A 21,274-nucleotide genomic window follows, 5' to 3' on the forward strand; every position below is an offset into this window, starting at 1 on the left:
GCAACCAAACCTCCCCATCAGCAGAAATAACTGCTCAACCATAAAGAGCAATATTTTCTAGCACCACCAAGACAACTCCTTAAAGATAACATTCCCGCTTTTTTTTTGGCGGCGGGGGGCGGGGGGGGGGCGGGTGTTGGGGGGCGGGGAGCAGCACACCACTCAGCACACGGGATCTTAGTTCCCGACCAGGGATGGAACCCATGCCCCGTGCAGTGGAAGGGCAGAGCCTTAATCACTGGACCGCCAGGGAAGTCCTGCATTCCTTCCTAATCTTGTAAGGGCTCAGTAGCTGTGGCTTGCGGGCTCTTGAGCGCAGGCTCAGTAGTTGTGGCGCACGGGCTTAGTTGCTCTGCCGCATGTGGGATCTTCCTGGACCAGGGCTCAAACCCGTGTCCCCTGCATTGGCAGGCGGATTCTTAACCACTGTGCCAACCATAAAGAGCAACATTTATGTCCCTGTTTTGACTTCTAACAGGCGGCGAAACAGTTCTCAGAGCTTTCTGAGAAGCTGTTCCCGCGTTATAATCCTCAATTTGGCCCGAATAAAATTTTCCATTTCTTTCTTAGATAGACTGATTAATTTTTTCATCAAAAAGAGAATGACATAAACTTGTGACTACTGACATAGAAAAGCATCCAAAATACTCTCCGTTCGTGTAAAAACAAACAAAGAAACAGAAACAATACCATGCATAACAAGGATACTTTAATAAAAATGGTAAATACTAGTATACACATGGGGAAAAAGCAGTTATTTTGAAAGCGGAAAAGGTAGTACTAAAGGAGACTTTTTATAATTTGTTTTTCTAGAGATTACCAAAGAAACCAAAATGTTCTTAGAAAACACATGAAATAAATCAGGTTAAGAACATTCTCAGAGGGCTTTAAAATGTGAGGTAATTGATAACACTGCAGTAATCACACACTGGTCCCAACGTAGACATTTTAAATATGAGCTTTATTTTAAATTTAAAGAAACACTGAAAATAAACACTTTTTACAAATTATATCAAACACTTAAAACATAAAACATAATCTAGGAATGTTAAACAATAATTCTTTTTTTTTGTAACAATAATTCTTAATTCAAAGTAATGACATTCATAGGCTACATCTTGGTGCTAGCCAATATGGAGTTTACTTAAATCTAGTATTTTTTATAAGCTTAACCATTAATCCTTCCTAAAATTCAATGTCTATGACTCAACTTTATGAGGTTAAGCTAATCTTCTATGCAATACTCTCCTATAACTTTTTCAAATACAATTTATACCAGCGAAGAAATTATTAAAACATATATAAATTATGCTGAGGGGCTTGATTAAAAGGCTGTCTATATAGAGAGATGCATCTCACCTTAGAAAGCGCGCGCGCGCACACACACACACACACACACACACTCACTCCCTCTCTCTCTCTCTCTCTCTCAATCGAAAATAAGATGCCAGGACATTCTCTTAATTATGTTACACAGCAAACTTCACGTTTATAAATGTCATTCTATTATGTATGAACTGAAAAGCATATATTTTTTAAAAGCCCTTGACATGGGGGAGTGGAATATGCCTGCATTAAGTGCAGAAACTCAGAGCTTTACGAACTGCCTGTCTCCAGCTGGCTCCCAGGCACCACTGAAAACTGTCACCCTCAGAAAGACAAGATGGTCTTGTTAATGATTTCCACGGCCTCCAGAATCTCATCCTCCTTGATCACAAGTGGAGGTGCAAACCTGATGATATCACCGTGGGTTGGCTTGGCCAGAAGTCCATTATCTCGAAGTCGCAGGCACACCTTCCAAGCATCATAATCTAAAGAAAAACCGTCAAAGTTGTATGCTGATCCAAGATAAACGTTTAAACATTCCCTTGCAGCGTGCATGGGCCAGGGCAGCCTGGCAAAACAGAATTCCCAGGACCTAACTCAAGAAACGCAGCTCTGAGTTGCAAGCTTGCTTTGTTCTTACCCTTAAAAATGAAGTTATTTTTCAGCAGTGGTTTGAATGGTATGATTAGACATGGTTTTTTGTTAGTTTTTCGTAAGTGAAAAAGACCAAGCAAAAAACTTACATGCTAAGGCAGATGTAATTAATTACACAAGGAACCAATACAAAAAGAACTGGGATATGATACAGATAACTAACTGGCATAGAATAAGCAATACTCAAAACGTAGTGAACACTACACATTCCTAACCTGGATTTGCTTCCTGAGCTGGCACAACTAGACTCTCATCATTTTCACTCTCACGACCCTCAACCCTGGCTGCATCAGAATCACCGAAAGGGTCGCGGCCAATGTCTGGGCCCCACTCCAGACCCATCAAATCCGTATCTCTGCAGTGAGGCTAGGCTTGGATTAATTTGTTAAAAAGCTCCCCAGGTGATTCTAAAATGCAGTCCAGGTTAAAATCACTGCTTTAAAAGGAAGGGTTAGGGCAATAAAATCCAGCAAGGAACGCTTAAGGATTAGATGTGTTAGACACTCAGTTAAGTGGCAGCGGGGGTTGTTTTTATCAACATCATCATTCCTATTATCACTACTGCTCCTACTACCTCTACTGATATGCAAAGTATGAAAGTGAGTGAGGAAAGGAGAGCGAAGAGGAAATGGGACTACAGAGTGCTCTGTGCAGACTTCCTAACAGAAAATAAACTGAAATCTCCAAGTATTGCATAAATAACCTAAGGCAGAATAACAAATGACTTAAAAAAATGAAAATAGGTGAAATTAGTTATATGTGCCTTCATGTAGGAAAGAGCTATATATATATATATATATATTTTTTGGCGGTACACGGGCCTCTCACTGCCGTGGCCTCTCCCGTTGCGGAGCACAGGCTCCGGACGCGCAGGCTCAGCGGCCATGGCTCACGGGCCCAGCCGCTCCGCGGCATGTGGGATCTTCCCGGACCGGGGCCCGAACCCGTGTCCCCTGCATCGGCAGGCGGACTCTCAACCACTGCGCCACCAGGGAAGCCCGGGAAGAGCCATATTTTTAAGACCATTAATATAAATCAGGTAATAAGAGTATTAGGCAGAGCCTAAAAGACTTGGTCAATAGGAGGCCAGTCAACAGTTTCAAACAGAGGAAACCAACGACCAGATAAAATAGCAAACGTGTTCTGAGCTCTTCCTATAACAGTAATATCTTGTAAAATATTTTGTCTCCGTACCTTTGGTTTCTCTAATAACAATAGCATTTAATAATCCTTTTCCTCTTACAGCCGTTACAATATCAGAAGGTAGCTTCATGAGCTCATTTCTCAAGATGATACCCATTTTCTCTGCATTTTCAGCAAGGTTTTCTTCTTCCAATACCTATGTTTGAAGAGAGATTACACAAATATTAAGATTGCCTTTTCTTTTACGTTGTTCTCTGGAGGGGAATGCGGACCGTAAGCACAGGAAGAACATGATCAGATACAGACCAGAGTAACGTACCTTCCATTGCTACTTTCCAAAGCCTGTACCAGTCTGATTTCTAACCATCTAACGTACGCTAGCTCAGACAGAGCCTTGCTTTAGTCACAAACCCATAAGCAATCTGATTCTGTGACAAAATAAGGATTAAAATTTGTTTCATGCAACTGATATATTTTCTTCTTAGGTGAATAAATCAATGGACTAAATATATATACTTTAACTTTTTAACTGCAATAGAGTTCCCTTTGTTTTTTTCCCTAAAAAGTCCATCCTCAGAGATAATAATTTTATGCCTTTTGTAGGCACTTGAGGAATAAGTCTAAAAGCATTCAAATCCACACTTTAACAACAACAAAAACAAAAAGCCACATGTGCTACGCCAGAGGCTTCACAGGCCAGGCCCGGTCACAGAGTGAGAGTTCGATGTGGACAGGCCAGGGCCTACGGGCCAAAAGCCCCAGGAGACTGCAAACTTGGGAAGCCCCTGGAGGATTCCCATCTACTAGGCCAAGGTTAAATTACTTTTTGAGAATGCCTTGCCCCTAAACCCTTTCCTCTGTACTTCATATTCTGTAATACTCGGCAATCTTATCACATTTCTTATCACACCAGTGGGCTCAAACCTAAAAAGCACTTCAACACTACCTCCAGGACTAGCTACTGTACAGCTGCGATCAGTTTTTACCTCCAGGGCCGCGATGGCCACTCGGCAGCCTAGTGGATTGCCACCATACGTTGAACCATGTTCCCCTGGTTTAATGGTCAGCATTATTTCATCGTCACACAACACTGCGGATACCTGAAAGACAGAGACTTCAGCGCTGACCAAGTCTTTTCTCAGATGAACTCTTCTTATTCTTACCAGGAACACAAATATTTATGAAGCTGATACTAAATTTGACATAAACTTTCAACCAACAAGTGCTACACATCTGCCGCCTTAACTAGCGGTGACAAACTGAGTGATGCCCTAACACGTTCCAAGCACATCAGGCACACTTCAATGGCACAGAATAGCACTTTGGAACCAAAAGAAGAAAGCTACTTCTGCAGTGATATAATTTAGAATTCTTTCCACTCTCAAGGTGAAAGGCTTTGTTTAACTGTTTAGAAAACAACGTTCTGCACTATATATTCAGAGCCCTTTAGTCCATACCAATTGTTGGCTCTGAACAGCAAACCCAAGAAAAGAATTACAGTTAAACATTAATTCTTCCAATCTCTACATTAATTGGTCGGTCATGGTTTTAAACAATTAGTAATACTATGTCTCAGAACTATGGGAAAAAAGCATAAAGGTCTACAGGAGTACTTTTGGGATAAAATGTTTCCATCCAAAACAAATGCAGCAGAGCAAATCCCAAGGCACACTCAATTCTTCAGTTAAAATAACTAAGTGGGTCACCCCATGGAACTCTGAAATGTTTTTATTACACGTATTCCAGGTGACCTATATAGATATAGATATAGATATCACTAAGTAAAACCAAACCATCAGAAAGGCACTATTGTCACAGTCGGCTAATGCAAAAATATCTTAAGGATTCATGAGAATAGGGAAGAGAAAGAGAGGTTGAACATTGGACTTACAGGGTATAAACCACCAGAAAGTGCCTTTCCTAGAAGGACCACATCAGGTCTGACATTTTCGTGATCAATAGCCAGCCATCTACCAGTTCTGGCCAATCCTGTCTGTATTTCATCAGCAATAAACAGAACCTATTGGAAAACAACAAAACAGCATTAATTATCATTTTCATTTCCATAGGGAAATAGTGATCTTTATTTTACTCTTCCCTACACAAATCTGTCATTCTGACATCCCCTCAGATTTGTGAAAACATTTTAATTACCCACACAACTTCAAGAGTGTCCTGTGAAAACCCTGGAGACACACAGTTATTTCTGTGTCAGGCCACTCAGTCCCCAGAGGCCCATTCTGCACTGTTCTACAAAGTGGTAAGGCACTTAGACAAAGGGTTTTGTGGGGGGTTTCTGAACATAACTACTGTCTGGGACTAAATTCCCTTGTTTATTCCACAACATTTATTAGTAAAGAGGGAGAGAGAGCTTAAATTCTGGAGCAAAGGGATACGACAGAGGGTTTGAGAAGGACCAGAGTACAGGCTGCCGGAGCAGAGAGGAAGGAACCGTGGTTAGCGCCCAGAAGTCTGCAGCTCTGCCAGGGCCCAGCCAGTAGAAAGTCAGCTTCTTTGCAGCCTGCTGCTAGAAAGTTCTATCACCACTAGAAAGTTCTGCAGCTCTCAGAATGAAGTCTCCCTCTAGTGGAGAGGTGATGTAATCTTTGCACTTATCCTATCGGCCAAACCCTACGAGAGGCAGGCAGGTGGGCAGGTGGGCAGGTGGCTGACCTGGTGCTGGGTGCAGAGCTCTCGCACGCCCACAAGGTAGCCTGGATCTGGAACAACAACGCCTGCTTCACCCTGAATTGGTTCCACCATGAACGCGGCAACGTTTGGGTCCTGAAGTGCACGCTACAAAAACAGCATGAAAATGTTTTTAGTAACTTCCTTTCAAACCTATTTGGAAATCTGAAATCACATAATGTGCATATTTTCCCGTTAAGAACAAGTGTGCAAATTAAGTTTTCACACTAACTTATATTCTGACTTTAAAGTATAACTTTTCTGACTGACATTCAATTACCAAAAGCTCTAAATACCTCAGCTTTAAGCTACTCCATCCTTTATTTTCTAATATATACTTAAATGTACTGTAAATAAAAACGAATGAGGGACTTCCCTGGTGGCACAGTGGTTAAGAATCCACCTGCCAGTGCAGGGGCACGGGTTCGAGCCCTGGTCCGGGAAGATCCCACATGCCGCAGAGCAATTAAGCCTGTGCGCCACAGCTACTGAGCCTGCGCTCTAGAGCCCGTGAGCCACAACTACTGAGCCCGCGTGCCACAACTACTGAAGCCCGTGCACCTAGAGCCCGTGCTCCGCAACAAAAGAAGTCACCGCAATGAGAAGCCCACACACCGCAACGAAGAGTAGCCCCTGCTCACCACAACTAGAGAAAGCCTGCGCGCAGCAACGAAGACCCAACGCAGCCAAAAATAAATAAATAAATTTATAAAATTAAAAAAAAAAATAATGAAAGTGGCCTTTTAAAACGCCATTAAAGGGAATTCCCTGGTGGTCCAGGGGTTAAGACTCTTTGCTTCCACTGCAGGGGGGCACAGGTTTGATCCCTGGTCAGGGAAATAAGATCTCACAAGCCCCGCAGCCAAAGAACAAAAAAAATTAAACAGATACATTAAAAGTGTATCTTTTTACTTTACAATTCTTCCACTTCATAATTTTAAAAAGCTGGCTGAATGGCTGAAAACTGACTCATTTTGTCTATTAAAGTAATTAACAGGTAATACCCAAGTTAATACTTATGCAGGAGATAAATCTGAAGTGGTTAGTTGGCTGTCAGGATTAGACTACAGAACCTGGTTTCCCCGTGTTGGAAACTAACTGACCATTACAGAGAACAAGGGTGAATCTTGGCCTAACTTTAATACAACAGATTCTCAGTACAATCATATATCTGTTTTTAATTCATACATTCAACAAATTTAAGTTCTATTTACTATGAACTAAAGCACCATGATGCTAAACGAAGTACCTCAAGAGCAGGCAGATCATTATATGGAATGATTTCGAAACCCGGCATAAATGGTCCAAAACCATCGTAACTGGCTGGGTCTGTGGAACTGGAGATAGCAGACAATGTTCTACCCCAAAAGTTTCCAGCTAGAAAGAAGAAATAAACAGTCATTATTTCAATCAAACCTCCCCAATGTAATAAGCACTGTTCCCCCCAAAATGCCTTAGGAAGCTTGATTTTCAAAAAAGCAAGGGTTTGCTTTAGAGAGCCTCCAGTGAGCTCATTTGTTTAAACAAAATCTGATAGTAAACACCCTGGTTCATATGACTGAGGTCTGGCCTTGCAATTACTATTTTAGGCACTTCTCTACTGAGCCTCCGAAGTGTAATATATAGCCCCTAAGGATAGGTATTTTTCTTTTCTTTCAATAATCCCAAGCCCTAACAAGTGAAGCATTCGATGCTTGTGTTTCTAGAGACAGTTTTTCTAGACACATTTATTATAGTGATATGAGAAAGAGACTACCCTTCATAGAGAATTAGCAGTTTTCCTTTTAAAAATCCAACACTACAGGCTAACTATTCAATAGAATGAATTTTAAATTTCATTTGGATAGAATATCCTCAAGCAGTCCAAACACTTTCAATTTGCCTTCCTTGCTGTTATAAGTTGTTATGTGCTAAAAGACAGACATCTGCCTTTGTTCAGGAACAATTTTTACCCATTAATTTATTTCATTAATAATTTTAGGACTGATTAATGTCAGGCACGGGGCTTCCCTGGTGGCACAGTGGTTGGGAGTCCGCCTGCCAATGCAGGAGGCACGGGTTCGAGCCCTGGTCCGGGAGGGTCCCACATGCTGTGGAGCAACTGAGCCCATGCACCACAACTGCTGAGCCTGCGCTCTGGAGCCCGCGAGCCACAACTACTGAGCCCGTGTGCCACAACTACTGAAGCCTGCGCACCCTATAGCCCGTGCTCTGCAACGAGAGAGGCCACCGCAGTGAGAAGCCTGCGCACTGCAATGAAGAGTAGCCCCTGCTCACCACAACTAGAGAAAGCCCACGCGCAGCAACGAAGACCCAATGCAGCCAAAAATAAATAAAATTAATTAATTTAAAAAAATAATAATAATGTCAGGCACTGTTCTAGGTGTCAGGCATAGAATGATGACTGGCAAGCTCCCTGCCCTCAAGGAGCTTCTATGCTAATAGGGAAGAAACACCTCAACGTAAACTAGTGAAGCAAATGCACAACATAATTTCAATGTGGTTAAACCCAAGGAAGAAAAGAAACAGTAAAATAAGAGAGGCTTGGAGGGTCTCCCACCTGTTGTGTTTTGTTTTGTTTTTTAGTATCTTCCCACCACTTCTGCCAGCTGCAATTCAATTAACCCAGTACTGAATTATTCTAAGTTGGCTTCAAAGCATCCATAAATACTACCCTTGCAAAGCCTCTCTCAGCTATGAGTACTATGAATAATCCCCACTTGACTTGTCCACAAGCAACAGCGTATTGATTCTGCTCAGACTTAAGACAAAACGCACACTAGACCATAAGCCTACTTGCTCTCCTGCATCGGCCTCAGGAGTCTCACACCCCGCAGCTTACCCTGCAGTATAAGGGACGTGCAGCTGGGGACAGTCTTCTGTCTCCACCCACTGACTCACCAGCTTCTTTCAACACCTGGGTGAAACACCTTTGCACCCTGTGCTAATGTGAGAGAGACTGGACACAGTCTGTAAGAACGAAATCACCAGAAATGCCATTTTTGTTTGCAAGAGACAGCTTTGTTGTCCTACAACTAAGGTACAAGATTCCAAAATGGCAGACCACAGAGCTGTGCAGAGACTTCGGAAACAGGAATCTGTCGCCCCCACCCCCAAACACCAGCTACGGCTGGCCATTAGGTGAACTCTGGATTCTGTTATATTATGGGGTTTATAATTTAACTGCGTGTGTCCACAAGGCAAAATATTTAATGATTCCAACCATCACAAAAATGAATCTTGACCATGCGCAGTGACAAACTTACCCATACTCTATGTTTTAAAAAATTAAAATCAGAGCTTTAAAAAAAAAGTCAGAACCTATCCACTGACATCATTATCAAGATCCCCAAAGTCAGTCTATATGGATAATCTGGATTAACTGTTGGTCTCCCCAGTCAGGATTCAAGTCATTCCTCTCAACCATTCACAGAACTATACCCAGGGCAACTCCAGCCCTCCTCTTCCAGCAGCTTCTAATGACATGATACAGTAATCCTCAAATACTAAGATTCAATCACCGGATCATACCTAAGACACGGCCCCACCTGAACACAACCCAACGTCAACAACCTCACAAAAAAGTGCTCCATCGGCAAGACCGTCTAATTAACCAGAAAACCGCTATGAAAAAAATCAGATAAAGCAGATGGGAAACAAGTCATATCGTCACTCATTTTAGGGAGGGAGGAGTAGGGAGTTATTTTGGAGAGAAAAATCCCACATATGAAGAAATACTTGGAAATAAACCTAAGAAAAGGAAATCCTTCCATTTTTATGAAACATTCAACAATTAACATACGATACATGAGGCAAACACATCTGAAGTATTTCATCAGTAAATTAAAATGGTAACTGATACTGTACGTTTTGATCACAGCAGTTAATGGTGAATCTCACATACCTGCAAAAACAATCTTTGCTTTGTATTTCGGGATCCCCTTCACGGTATATCCCCATCTACGAGCAAGTTTGCAAGCAGTCTCTCCAGCCTCCACTCCTACCAAAAGAGAACATCTCTCAGTTTTAAAAAATGTTTTAAACTATCAGAAAATTATAAGATTTTCTCAGCTATTTAACAAAAAAAAAAAAGGAAGCATTTTACCTGTATTCATAGGAAGAACTTTGTGGTAGTTGAAAAGTTTAGTAACATACTCTTCGTATTCACCGAGCACGTTATTGTAGAAGGCCCTGGATGTTAAGGTCAATTTGTCCGCCTGACTTTTCAAAGCATTCACAATCTTTGGATGACAATGCCCTTGGTTGACAGCACTGTAGGCACTCAGAAAGTCAAAATATTTTCTGCCTTCTAAATCCCATACATAAATACCTAAAATATATAAGGAAAATAACTCTAGAAAAAATCACATTACATAAAGTTCAAAGACTAAGACTGCTAGCCAGGGACTTCCCTGGAGGTCCAGTGGTTAAGACTCTGCACTTCCACTGCAGGGGGCACGGGTTAGATTCCTGGTCTGGGAACAAAAAAAAAAAAAAAAAGACTAAGACTGCTAGCCAGCCCTTCGAATACCTACATATGAACCTTTAGTTAACATAGAATTGTGGTTAAGGCATGTTTTGGCTCAAGCATAATAAACCTTGGTTTATAAGGAATTATATTTTATCTGTCCAGCTTCAAATTACACATTTAACAAAAACAGCATAACAAGGAACTTCCCTGGTGGCACAGTGGTTAAGACTCCGAGCTCCCAATGCAGGGGGCCGGGGCTCAATCCCTGGTCAGGGAGCTTGATCCCACACGCATGCCACAATTAAGAGTTCCCATGCCACAACTAAGTAAGCCCGCGAGCTGCAACTAAGGAGCCCGCCTGCCGCAACAAAGACCCAGCGCAACCAAATTAATTAATTAAATAAATAAATATAAAAACAAAAACACACCATTTAAAAAAAAACCCACATAACAAGAAGAGATTTTATATAACTCTGGAGTGAAACCTTTCTTCCTGGAAAACTGGAACCTTGATTCCTGGAAAACTGAAGTTTGGAATTTAAAGGAAGAAGTTATGCATAACATAAAAATCAATTGGTTGACTGTAAAAACCAACAGAATGGGAAAAAATATTTCCAAATCATATATCTATCTAATAAGGATCTAGTATCCAGAGCTCCTACAACTCAACAAGACATACAACCCAATTAAAAAATGGGCAAGAACTGGAATGGACATTTCTCCAAAGAAGATATACAAATGACCAACAAGCACATGAAAAGATGCTGAATATCATTAGTCATTCGAGAAATGCAAACCAAAACCACAATGATAGCATTTTACGCCCACTAGGATGGTTATTTTCTTAAAAAGGAAAACGAGAATTGACAAGGATGTGGAGAAACTGAAACTCTCATACATCACTAGTTGGAATGTAAATGGTGCAAGAGCTGTTGAAAACAGCTTGGTGGTTCCTCAACAAGTTAAACATAAACTACCATATGACCCAGCAATCCCACTCCTAGGAAGAAGGGGAAGAAAAAAGAAGTGGAAAACAGGTGTTCAAACAGAAATGTGTACACCAACGCTCACAGCAGCAGTATTCGAAATAGCCAAAAGGTGGAAATAACCCAAACATTCATCAACTGATGAATGGACAAACGTGTGGCGTATCCATAAAATGAATATAATTCAACCATAAATAGCAATGAAGTACTAACGCATGCTACAACATGGATAAACCTTGAAAACATTGTGCTCAGTGAAAGAAGCCAGACACAAGAGGTCACATGTTGTCTGGTTCCCTTCATAGGAAATATCCAGAACAGGCAAATCTGCAGAAACAGAGAACGGATTAGTAGCTGCCAGGTTCTAGGGGAAGGAAGGAATGGGGAGTGACTGTTTAATGTGTATGGGGCTTCCTTTTGGGATAATAAAAAAACTTCCAGAACGAGCTAGAGGTGATAGTTGTACAACATTGTAAATGTACTTAATGCCACTGAACTGCATGGTTAAAATGGCAAATTTTATGTCATGTACATTTTACAACAATTTTTTTAAGTCGATCATAGATATTAAAATGTATTAGGGGCCTAACACCTAATTTTTACCATGTACCTAACATACTGTGGTAGGTGCTTTTGTCCCTTATCTCATCAAAAAACCCCTATGACTGTTACCATCCCTATAGTACAGAGTAGATGCTTAGATTATAACTAGCCCCAGCTGGCACACATGCAACCAGGACTCGAACCCAGGCAGTCAGATTCTAGAGCGCACTCTGCTGCTATAAGTAAAGAATACTTTTGCAAACCAAACCGCTTCCAATTTTGTAATATATAAACCTAGATTTTCATTTGTTCAGAAGGAGCTTTACCTACACTACAGTACTGGTCCCAAATAAAAAATACAGGCAAATGATTAAAATGCTTAATACTCTTATGCATCATCTTCTGGCCAAAAGCTAAGTAATAAACTTTGGCTTTATTTGGCTAGGGCTGTTATTTCAAAACGTGGATTAAATCACCATTTGGCAACAATCAGTAATCATTTATTCAGGTAAGAATCAATAATGGATGCTAAAAGTGGGAGCAAAAACTTGATGAGTAACAGGATATTTGCAGTCTCAAATCATGTCCCCACAAGACATTTAAAAGGGAAAAACAGAACTTTACAATGGAGAAGCCCGGCAGACACTACCTTACCAGTTAACCCCAAATTGAGGTTTATACGAAAAATTATTGGCCCGTACTCTTCAAAAATACCAAGGTCAAGAAGACAAAGGCTGAGGAATGGTTCTGGGTTAGACTAAACAGACCTGAAAACTGAATGCAACCCATGATCTGAGATTTTCTTTTGCTACTCAGGACAACAAGTGAAATGCGGATCAGGGCTGTAGATTAGAGAATAGTGCAGTGTCAATGTGAATTTCCTGATTTTGATACTTACACTTTGTTATGTAAGAAAAAGTCCTTGTATTTCAGGAAAGGCACACTAAGTATTTAGGGGTAAGGAGGCATCATGTCTGCAACTTCCTCTCAAATAAGTTCAAGAAAAAAAATGTATTGTGTATGTGTGTCTGGAGAGAAAAAGAAGATTAAGCAAATGTGGTAAAACGGTTAGCGTTTTACCTGGGTGAAGAGTAAAAGAAAAATTTAGATACTACTGTTGCAGCTTTTAAGTTTAAAATTATGCCAAAATAAAAGTTAAAGGAAAAAATGACAGCAATATTACAGTACTTTATTTATGTATCGTACATTCCCTCCTGGCAAGGTCCATCATGACTTTACAGTACCTAACACAGCAAGCAACAGACACTCAAAAATGTTGAATTAATCATATCTGCAATATAGAAATTAAATGCATCTGGAAAAATGTATAGTGAGAAAATATAAAAGCAACTTTTACAAAAATGTAAAGCAAGTAAAAGGGGCGGGGGTGGGAAGGGTTGGAACATACCTTTCCCTCTCTCCAGGGCTACAGGTAAAGGGTGGTAGTTGTGGGCACCATATTTAGATTCCCGTTCAAAAATGTAATCAGAGGATGGAGGGCCTTGGACTGTTTTTTTAGTTGCAACAGATGTAGCAGAAGCCACTGAAGAATGAAATCCACGAAGGACAGCAACAGTCTGCAAACGTGCTACTTTGGAAAACATGATGTCCTTCAAGTAGGAATATCACCAACCTGTCCAAAGAAAAGAGAAGGCATAGAGAATAAGAACCTTCCCAGAGCAGACAAATGTCAACTCATGAACTATGTGTTCAACATTTACCGAAGAATCAGAAAAATAAAGAGAGAACTAAGGTGATAACTGTAAATGGAAAGTAACCTTTAAAAATTGTATTTAGGGCTTTCCTGGTGGCACAGTGGTTGAGAGTCCGGCTGCCGATGCAGGGGACACAGGTTTGTGCCCGGGTCCGGGAAGATCCCACATGCCATGGAGCGGCTGGGCCCGTGAGCCATGCCGCTGAGCCTGCGCGTCCAGAGCCTGTGCTCCACAACAGGAGAGGCCACAGCAGTGAGAGGCCCGCGTACCGCAAAAAAAAAAAAAAAAAAATTGTATTTAAATTTTTAATTAAAAAACTAAAACAAAATGAAAAAACAAAAAAGTGAACTAAGACAACCTCTGCCTTTGGGGAGCCTGAAGGCCAACAAAGGGAACAAGTATAGGAACATTGACATTAAACCCCAACAAGTGGGATGTGCACAAAGTGCTCCGGGCTAGAAGTCTAAGAGAACAGCAAGAAGAATAAAAAGCAGAAGGGCTTTTACTTTTCACGAACACCCTTCAGTACCACCTGACGGTCTCTGAGGCAGTCAGGCAAGGCTGAACAGCACAGGGCCTAAAGAGCTGAACAACCATTCAAAAGGTATTTATGCGGGGGTGTAAGACTCTCAGCTGGATCACAGATTAGAGCCAAAGGGAAGAGACCAAATCAGAGAAGCCGGCTGCCCAGGGGGTAGTCATGGGGGAGGTGAAAGAGGGACTGAGAACTACTTTGCATATCTACTTGGCCCTTGTGTAAAGAGTGAGGAAATTAGGGAAGAATTTGGTTTCTACAAAGATAACAGGAACCATCCTAAAGCAAAAACAATAGGGGTGGGGAGGAAAAAGTGATTTCTTGGGGGATGGGAAAGGCTTTTTAAGCTTAAAGACAGAAACTACAAAAGGTAAAAATCAGTTATTTAGCCACAATTATCTAAAACTTCTATAGGTCAAAATTATCATAAACAAAGGTGAAAGGTAAAAAGATGGGGAAAAAAGTTTTTTCATTTATAACAAATAGCCTTTGAAGAGATTTTACAGTAAGTAAAACAGATCAAAACCAAAACAAAACATATGAGGTGAAAAGGTACAACTCCCAAGAGAAACCGTCTACTCTGCTAGGATGGCTGTTTCTATAAAATTAATCCCCAGAAAAAACTGTACCACAAAAGCAACTATTTAAATGAGAAAAAGGCAATTAGGAGCTAGAGAACATCAAACTGTTGGTACAATGAGCTAAAAAGTTTAGTAATAAATCCTAAATATCACTGAGCAAACTGGCATTTATTCAAATCTATTTATATATTACTTCAGCTTCATAGCTTCTCTCATCCCACCAGCACCCGCCCTAGAACCAGCCCTCACCACAGTGCTTCACATGGCTGCATAACCATTAACGGTCAAGATAAGCCTTGAAGTACAGACTGAGCCACAGGAAAAACTAAGAATAACAAGGAAATTGGGGAAAATACAGAGCAATCATGTCGGGGGAGAGGGGAATGTTTCTTAAAGATACATTCAAGATGAGTGGAAAGTTGCCAAACACTAGGCATACTTAATATGTCTGTACTTATTTTTTAAAAAGACTAGTTAACTCATATTTCAACAGAACTCTATTAATGACACGTCAGACCATGCAATATCTCCCAGCACTCAGTCTGAGCTGCCCAATTAGCAAAACCTAATACTTGGAGTTTGGCTTGCTTCCCTTTCAACTTGGCATTACCCAGTAAATCCAGTATGTTCAGGAATCCGCTACACAAAATCCAGCACTCTGGTTTGCCAAGACTCACCAGCTAACCCTTCTTCACACAGTTCAGATTAGAATACAGATTTTTAGCCCGAGATCCAGGGACGGTCTTCAGAGGGTCCAATAACTACTGAAATAAAATGCAGAATTATATGAGTAAGTACATTTTTTGAAGGAGAAGGTCCCTAATTTCCACCAGATTTTACTTCAAAGAATTATGTATTAACAACAAAAAAGTTACATAAGAATCATTACACTGGAGATAGCCGCTAGCAAAAATGCCAAAATTCTAGTTACACTACACAGAACTTCCCCAAAATACTAAGTCTAAAACATTGATTTTAACTCTATTTCTTGAGACTCAGTTAGAATTAATGCTCTGTTTGACCAACTGAAAAGTCAAAACAACACATTAATTTTTACCTTGATCAAATTAGCAATAATACACAGAGCTACTTAGATATACTTTAAACTGAAACACTTTCTGAAAAGAACTGTAACCATAATAAAAGCCTTAGAAATGTTTGTGCTCTAAGACCACTAATTTCACTCTCAAGATTCTATCCTAAAGAAACACTCAGGAACGTAGCAAAACATTCATAAATAAAAGATGTTCAACTATATGAGAATGGCTCAACATAATCACATACATAATATATTGTCATTTAAAATCATTAGTTTTCAATGACATGGAGAGATGTTTTAGGATATGTTTAAGTGAAGAAAATAAAATCATGTTCAACTCTACAAAAAATACTATACACAAGGAAGTTCACTGTGGTTATCCTTCTACTGTTCTATATTTTCCATGTTTCCTAATGATCAAGAATTACATTTATAATCACACAACATTGTAAATCAACTATATTCAATAAAAAAGAATCATATTTATTATCAGAAAAAGTTATTAAAAATGAAACTGAAGGTCTGCCTAGGTTGTCACATTAGACAAAGAGAAAGCTTAGCAACAAGGAAAACCAAAGTAGGAGAAAAAGAAAGAGTTTTGAGAAGCTTTGAGAAAACAGATTGTGAAGGTGGTCAAAACAGCTCAGCTGGGAGTAGTTAAAAGAAAGGCATAAATCACTACCCCTGGAAGTGCAGCCTGGATGGATTACAGCAATTAGGTCTTAAAAGTCGTCTCGGGCTTCCCTGGTGGCGCAGTGGTTGGGAGTCCCCCTGCCGATGCAGGGGACGCGGGTTCGTTCCCCGTCCCGGGAAGATCCCATATGCCGCGGAGCGGCTGGGCCCGTGAGCCATGTCCGCTGAGCCTGCACATCTGGAGCCTGTGCTCCGCAACGGGAGAGGCCACAACAGTGAGAGGCCCGCGTATCGCAAAAAAACAAAACAACAACAAAAAAAAAACTCGTCTCTTTCTAGGGGGCAGGGTCAAATTCTAAAATAAAAACTATTCTCTATGATTTTGCTATCAGGGTCTACAGCTCTGTGACTTCATTAGAACCTGGCAGAGAGGCACTAAAAAAATTTTTTTTTAATTAAAAAAGAGAGGTATTAAAAATATACTAGAAACTCTCTAAACAGCATCTTCTAAGTTAATTAACAGGTTGACACAATATTGTGAGTGAAAGGAATCTTTGAAATTATCTAAATTCAACATTTTCATTTTACACACTTGCTCAGCTCATTCACAAAAGAAATGGGACAACATATCCATTTATATGCTGAGTTCAGGCAGTCTTATTAAAATATAACTACAGTGTGGACTTCCCTGGTGGCGCAATGGTTGAGAATCCGCCTGCCAATGCAGGGGACACAGGTTCGAGCCCTGGTCCGGGAGGATCCCACATGCCACGGAGCGGAGTCACTGGGCCCATGCGCCACAACTACTGAGCCTGCACTCTAGAGCCCGCGAGCCACAACTACCGAGCCTGCGCGCCACAGCTACTGAGCCTGCACTCTAGAGCCCATGAGCCACAACTGCTGCGCCCACGTGCCACAGCTACTGAAGCCCGCATGCCTGGAGCCCGTGCTCTGCAACAAGAGAAGCCACCGTAAAGAGAAGAATGCGTACAGCATAGAAGAGTAGCCCCCACTCGTCACAACTAGAGAAAGCCCGCGCAGAGCAACGAAGACCCAACGCAGCCAGAAATAAAATAAATTAAAATAAATTAAAAATATACATATATAACTACAGCTTACTAACAAAAGAGTAACATCCAAAACATTACTAATACTCGTGCTTAATTAAGGTTTTTAAGGTGAACTCTGAATATTTAATTCGAGGGGTCCTGTGGTCCGATCCATCAGATGCACTAGGGCCCCGTAGGCACATTTCTATTCAAAAACCTTCTGGGTTCAAGTTACTGTGCCTGGCACAACACAAGAAATACTAGAACAGAATCAAGGAGGGCTTAAACCAGCCAACTTCAACAACTTCCCCTTCCAGAAAGGCCTGGAAAACCAGGAGAGGAGAGCGTAAGCTCCTCAGCGTTTGGAGACTAGGATGTAAATTCTAGCTGAGGCTATTAAGAGTAACTATTTGGATGATTTTGTCAATTTTTTTTTTAGCTTCAATGTCCCCATTTGCAAAATGAAGTTGAAGCCATTCAAGGCCATTACTGAGGATTAAATGAGGTTGTTTTAAAGCACCAAACTTAGCACAAAATAGCCACTCAGTTAGTTCCCTCTTAAATTCATAAGGGAATTAGCCAAGTTCTGCAATATAAAAAGAAAACAGTGCCAGGGTTTCTTTTTTAAACTGCAGCTTTTGTTCTTCTAAAAATTTTTTTCTATTGAAAAAAAAAATTAGAAACACAAGAAAATGACCTGCAGTTCCATATTTAGGAGGTAACCATTAACTTTTAACTTTTTTCTATGCATAAATACTATACACATTAGCGTTTCACCCTTCCCTAGGGAATTTACCACATTAGACCTTCTGAAGGCTCCCAGGACCCTTGCACAGATTTTTGTCACAGGTCCTCACACTTCAGGACTCTTGTTTTCACACCTGTCCCCTTACTAGAATCCTACTAGGCTCCTTAAAGGGACAGTAACTATGTCTTAAAATTCACTTTGCATCCCCAGAACCTAGCCCACGTTTGGGGATTCCTTGTCTGTCAAATAAACGAGGTCATTCCTAAACAGACTTAGGACTTGCGAGGGAGTCAAGGCAGTGACAAATAGCAAGGCCATCCAGAGAGATGATTAAATCACCCACTCCTAACAGACAGAGCTGAGTCTAACTCTAACAGGAGGCTAGCATGATGTCAACAAGAATGATCTTTCTATAAAGAGTTCACTTCCGTAAAAAAACAAAACAAAAAAAAAGAGTTCACTTCATTAGATCATTTCACTCCAGGCTGTGCATTTAACTTAGGCCCACACTCAGGTCCTGGAGAAGAGGACAAATTGTTATTGACAGCAAAAATTTTAACACTAAATGTTTTCAGTAATACAATTAACAAGGTCCTTCTTCAAGCTACTATTGGCCAATCTAATCCATCCTATCTATACTAGAACATACCTAAAATAGAATTCCATAAAACGCTGCGTTTTGAAGAGTTAATTTAGCATGCACTTATGAAATACTATTTTTTAAAATCACTCTAAAAGAAAAACCAGCATTAAATTCATCAAAAAGCCACTTAAAATATTCCACTTGAGGAATAAATTTGGTTTTACTACATCTGTCAAATATTTACCTTTCTTGAGGCAACCATTCAAAAGTACAGTCTTTTCTGGAAAGTTCTGCCAACAAAAGTTTTTTGGCCTTTTTTTTTTTTTACATAATCTGGCTCAAAGTCAGCTCAAGTGCGCCACTGGCAAACACCGTAAGCATTACTACTGAAAAAGGATTGGCTCCATTAGATCATTCCCTCCACACACCTCCAAAATCCATTCATCACTATTTTTAAATGTAGATTTCACCCATCCCCAGGAACTCAGGAAAGGGCATAAAATATGCCCACAAGTAACTGTAATAAAGGCAGAGAGTGGGGGTGGTAATACAGTCTCTTTGAGGAAAAAAAAGTCTTTTCAAGAATTTTTACCATTCAAAGTTATACTGGGTCTGGGACTTCCCTGGTGGCGCAGTGGTTAAGAATCCGCCTGCCGATGCAGAGGACCCGGGTTCGCTCCCTGGTCCGGGAAGATCCCACATGCCGCGGAGCAACTAATGTGCGCCACAGCTACTGAGCCTGTATTCTAGAGCCTGCATGCCACAACTACTGAGCCCATGTGCCACAACTACTGAAGCCCGCGCACCTAGAGCCCGTGCTCCGCAACAAGAGAAGCCACCGAAATGAGAAGCCTGCACACCACAATGAAGAGTAGCCCCTGCTCGCCGCAACTAGAGAAAGCCGGCATGCAGTAACAAAGACCCAATGCAGCCAAAAATAAATAAATAACTTTTTTTTTAAGTTATACTGGGTTTTTTGGGGAGCAGATTCAAAACTTATCTTTAACACCATGGAAAAACTGCAAACCCAAAACAATAAGCTTTATTGTTTAAATCTTGTCCTTATTAAAAGATTTTACTTTCCTACTTGGATCTTTTTCATAGTCAGGAACTAGATTCTCCGAAGACAGTACCAGGATATTTTAATGAAAGAAGTCTATTGTTTCTTTCAGATGAGTAAGATGAAGAATTTGGATTACGTATCTAAAGAACAGCTCCAAATTCAAATTGAGAGAACTAGTTTACCTACAGAAACTCTTACTCTTAGAAATCCGGAGATTTAGAATTGAGAACCTGGAGTTTAGTAATTTATTAAAGCCACTTCATTCCAAAGTCACTCCTCCGTCTTTTCCGCCTTAATTTATCACCTTATCAAAGAGGTAAAACTGAACATCACGAAGAGATACAGTGACAAAGGGAGGAGGCTGTGGGTCACCGAGCACAAGCGTCCCAGTGAAATCAACCAGAATTTATTCAGGCTCAGCACTGTTGGCAAAGGAATTCGAGGGAGGAAGTGTTCGTGCTGAAAGCCCTGTTGACCCCAATCCCCTGACACCATGTAATTAAACCTGCACTTACTGTAAGGTAAGGCTCTACTTCTGACTTTTTTATTTGGACAAAGGCTGGAAGGGAAAAGATAGGTTGGGGGAGGGGAGAGATGAGCAAGTAGGCTGCAGGGCCAAGGAGCTGCCCGGAAGGACTCGGACCCAGTCTCGATAGTCCGCGCCGCCCCCAGAGGCAAAAATTCACCGTTTACTGAGCAGTCCCGCGTGTCCAGAATGCGCTCTCCTGGCCGACGTCAGGAACCCAGTGTGCTCGCGGGGCCCACAGCCCCGCTCCCACGCGCCGGCGCCCTAAAGGCTTCCTCCCCGGAAACCCGGAGGCGCCCGAGAGGCTCAGGGTCGAGGCGCAGAGACCCCGGGGCCCCTGGGGCCGCGGCAAGGGTTCGTGGACTGCGGGCCGGGAGGGCAGAGCGCCCGCCCCCATGGGCCGCGCGCCGAGGGGCCGGCCCGGCTCCGCCCGCTCGGGCAGGCGGAGGTGCCACATCCACAGCCTCTCTCTTTCTGCCTCCCTCGCCCGCTGCTCCCTGCCGGGATGCGCCGCACCCCTGCCCGCCCGGATTGCGTGCGGGCCGGCTGCTCTCCGACCCCCGGTATCCCGGTGCCCACTGCCGGCAGCGCAAACCCGCTGCGGATGCGGAGCCTGCCTGCCGGTCAAGGCCCAGCACGCCCCCTCAGCCGGCTCCCCCCGAACGCGGGACCGGAGCCGCCCACGCCAGACCCCCGACCCGCCGCGGCCCGGGGCGCCGGGGACCCACCCGAGCCCCGGCCCCGCGGCGCCTGCGCGGATACCTGGCGGTACCTCGGAAGCCAACCCGGGACACGCGGCGTCAACTGAGCAACTGCGCGACAGCAACGCGTCACAGACCTTAAGATGAAGCTTTTGCCCCGCCCCCGAGACGCCCTCGCTTCCCATTGGTTAGCGGCGGAGGGCTGAGCACCAATCGCCGTGGGCCCGCCCTCCGCCCCGCCGCTGCGCATCCCAGACTCCGACTGGAACCGCAGGTTCGAGCCCCTCCCG

General features: G+C 42.1%; 1 protein-coding gene across 5 annotated transcripts; it reads right to left on the bottom strand.

Moving 5' to 3' along the window:
- Positions 1 to 689: 689 nt before the first annotated feature.
- On the bottom strand, positions 690 to 21,135 carry OAT (ornithine aminotransferase). 5 transcript variants are annotated; one of them, XM_022568502.3, is made up of 11 exons: positions 21,046 to 21,135; positions 15,253 to 15,406; positions 13,220 to 13,444; positions 9,917 to 10,141; positions 9,716 to 9,811; positions 7,061 to 7,188; positions 5,797 to 5,919; positions 5,015 to 5,143; positions 4,110 to 4,223; positions 3,175 to 3,319; positions 690 to 1,811 (listed from the first exon to the last, which is right to left on the bottom strand). In XM_022568502.3, exons 3-11 carry the CDS (start codon positions 13,413 to 13,415, stop codon positions 1,651 to 1,653), a joined length of 1,317 nt encoding a protein of 438 aa, XP_022424210.1. In that variant the 5' UTR covers positions 13,416 to 13,444; positions 15,253 to 15,406; positions 21,046 to 21,135; the 3' UTR covers positions 690 to 1,650. The 5 variants fall into 5 exon arrangements, with proteins under 5 accessions (XP_022424210.1, XP_022424208.1, XP_089754442.1 ...); XM_022568500.2 differs by having other exon boundaries at positions 15,320 to 15,406; positions 21,046 to 21,134; XM_089898316.1 differs by having other exon boundaries at positions 15,320 to 15,406; positions 21,056 to 21,071.
- Between the last annotated feature and the right edge of the window lie 139 nt (positions 21,136 to 21,274).

The sequence above is a fragment of the Delphinapterus leucas genome, chromosome 16 (genome assembly GCF_059928025.1).
Source record: "Delphinapterus leucas isolate spDelLeu-1000000601 "Yukka" chromosome 16, BTC_Dleu_Yukka2, whole genome shotgun sequence".
Classification (NCBI taxonomy): Eukaryota; Metazoa; Chordata; class Mammalia; order Artiodactyla; family Monodontidae; genus Delphinapterus; species Delphinapterus leucas.

What these genes read in the sequence shown, in the direction of transcription:
- OAT (XM_022568502.3), bottom strand. Translation starts at nt 13,415, where the DNA reads ATGTTTTCCAAAGTAGCACGTTTGCAGACTGTTGCTGTCCTTCGTGGA. An exon ending in AGTTCTTCCTATGAATACAG is followed by an intron (nt 9,812 to 9,916) that starts GTAAAATGCTTC and finishes CTCTTTTGGTAG; the next exon opens with GAGTGGAGGCTGGAGAGACT. An exon ending in TGGCCATCGCGGCCCTGGAG is followed by an intron (nt 3,320 to 4,109) that starts GTAAAAACTGAT and finishes CTTCAAACATAG; the next exon opens with GTATTGGAAGAAGAAAACCT.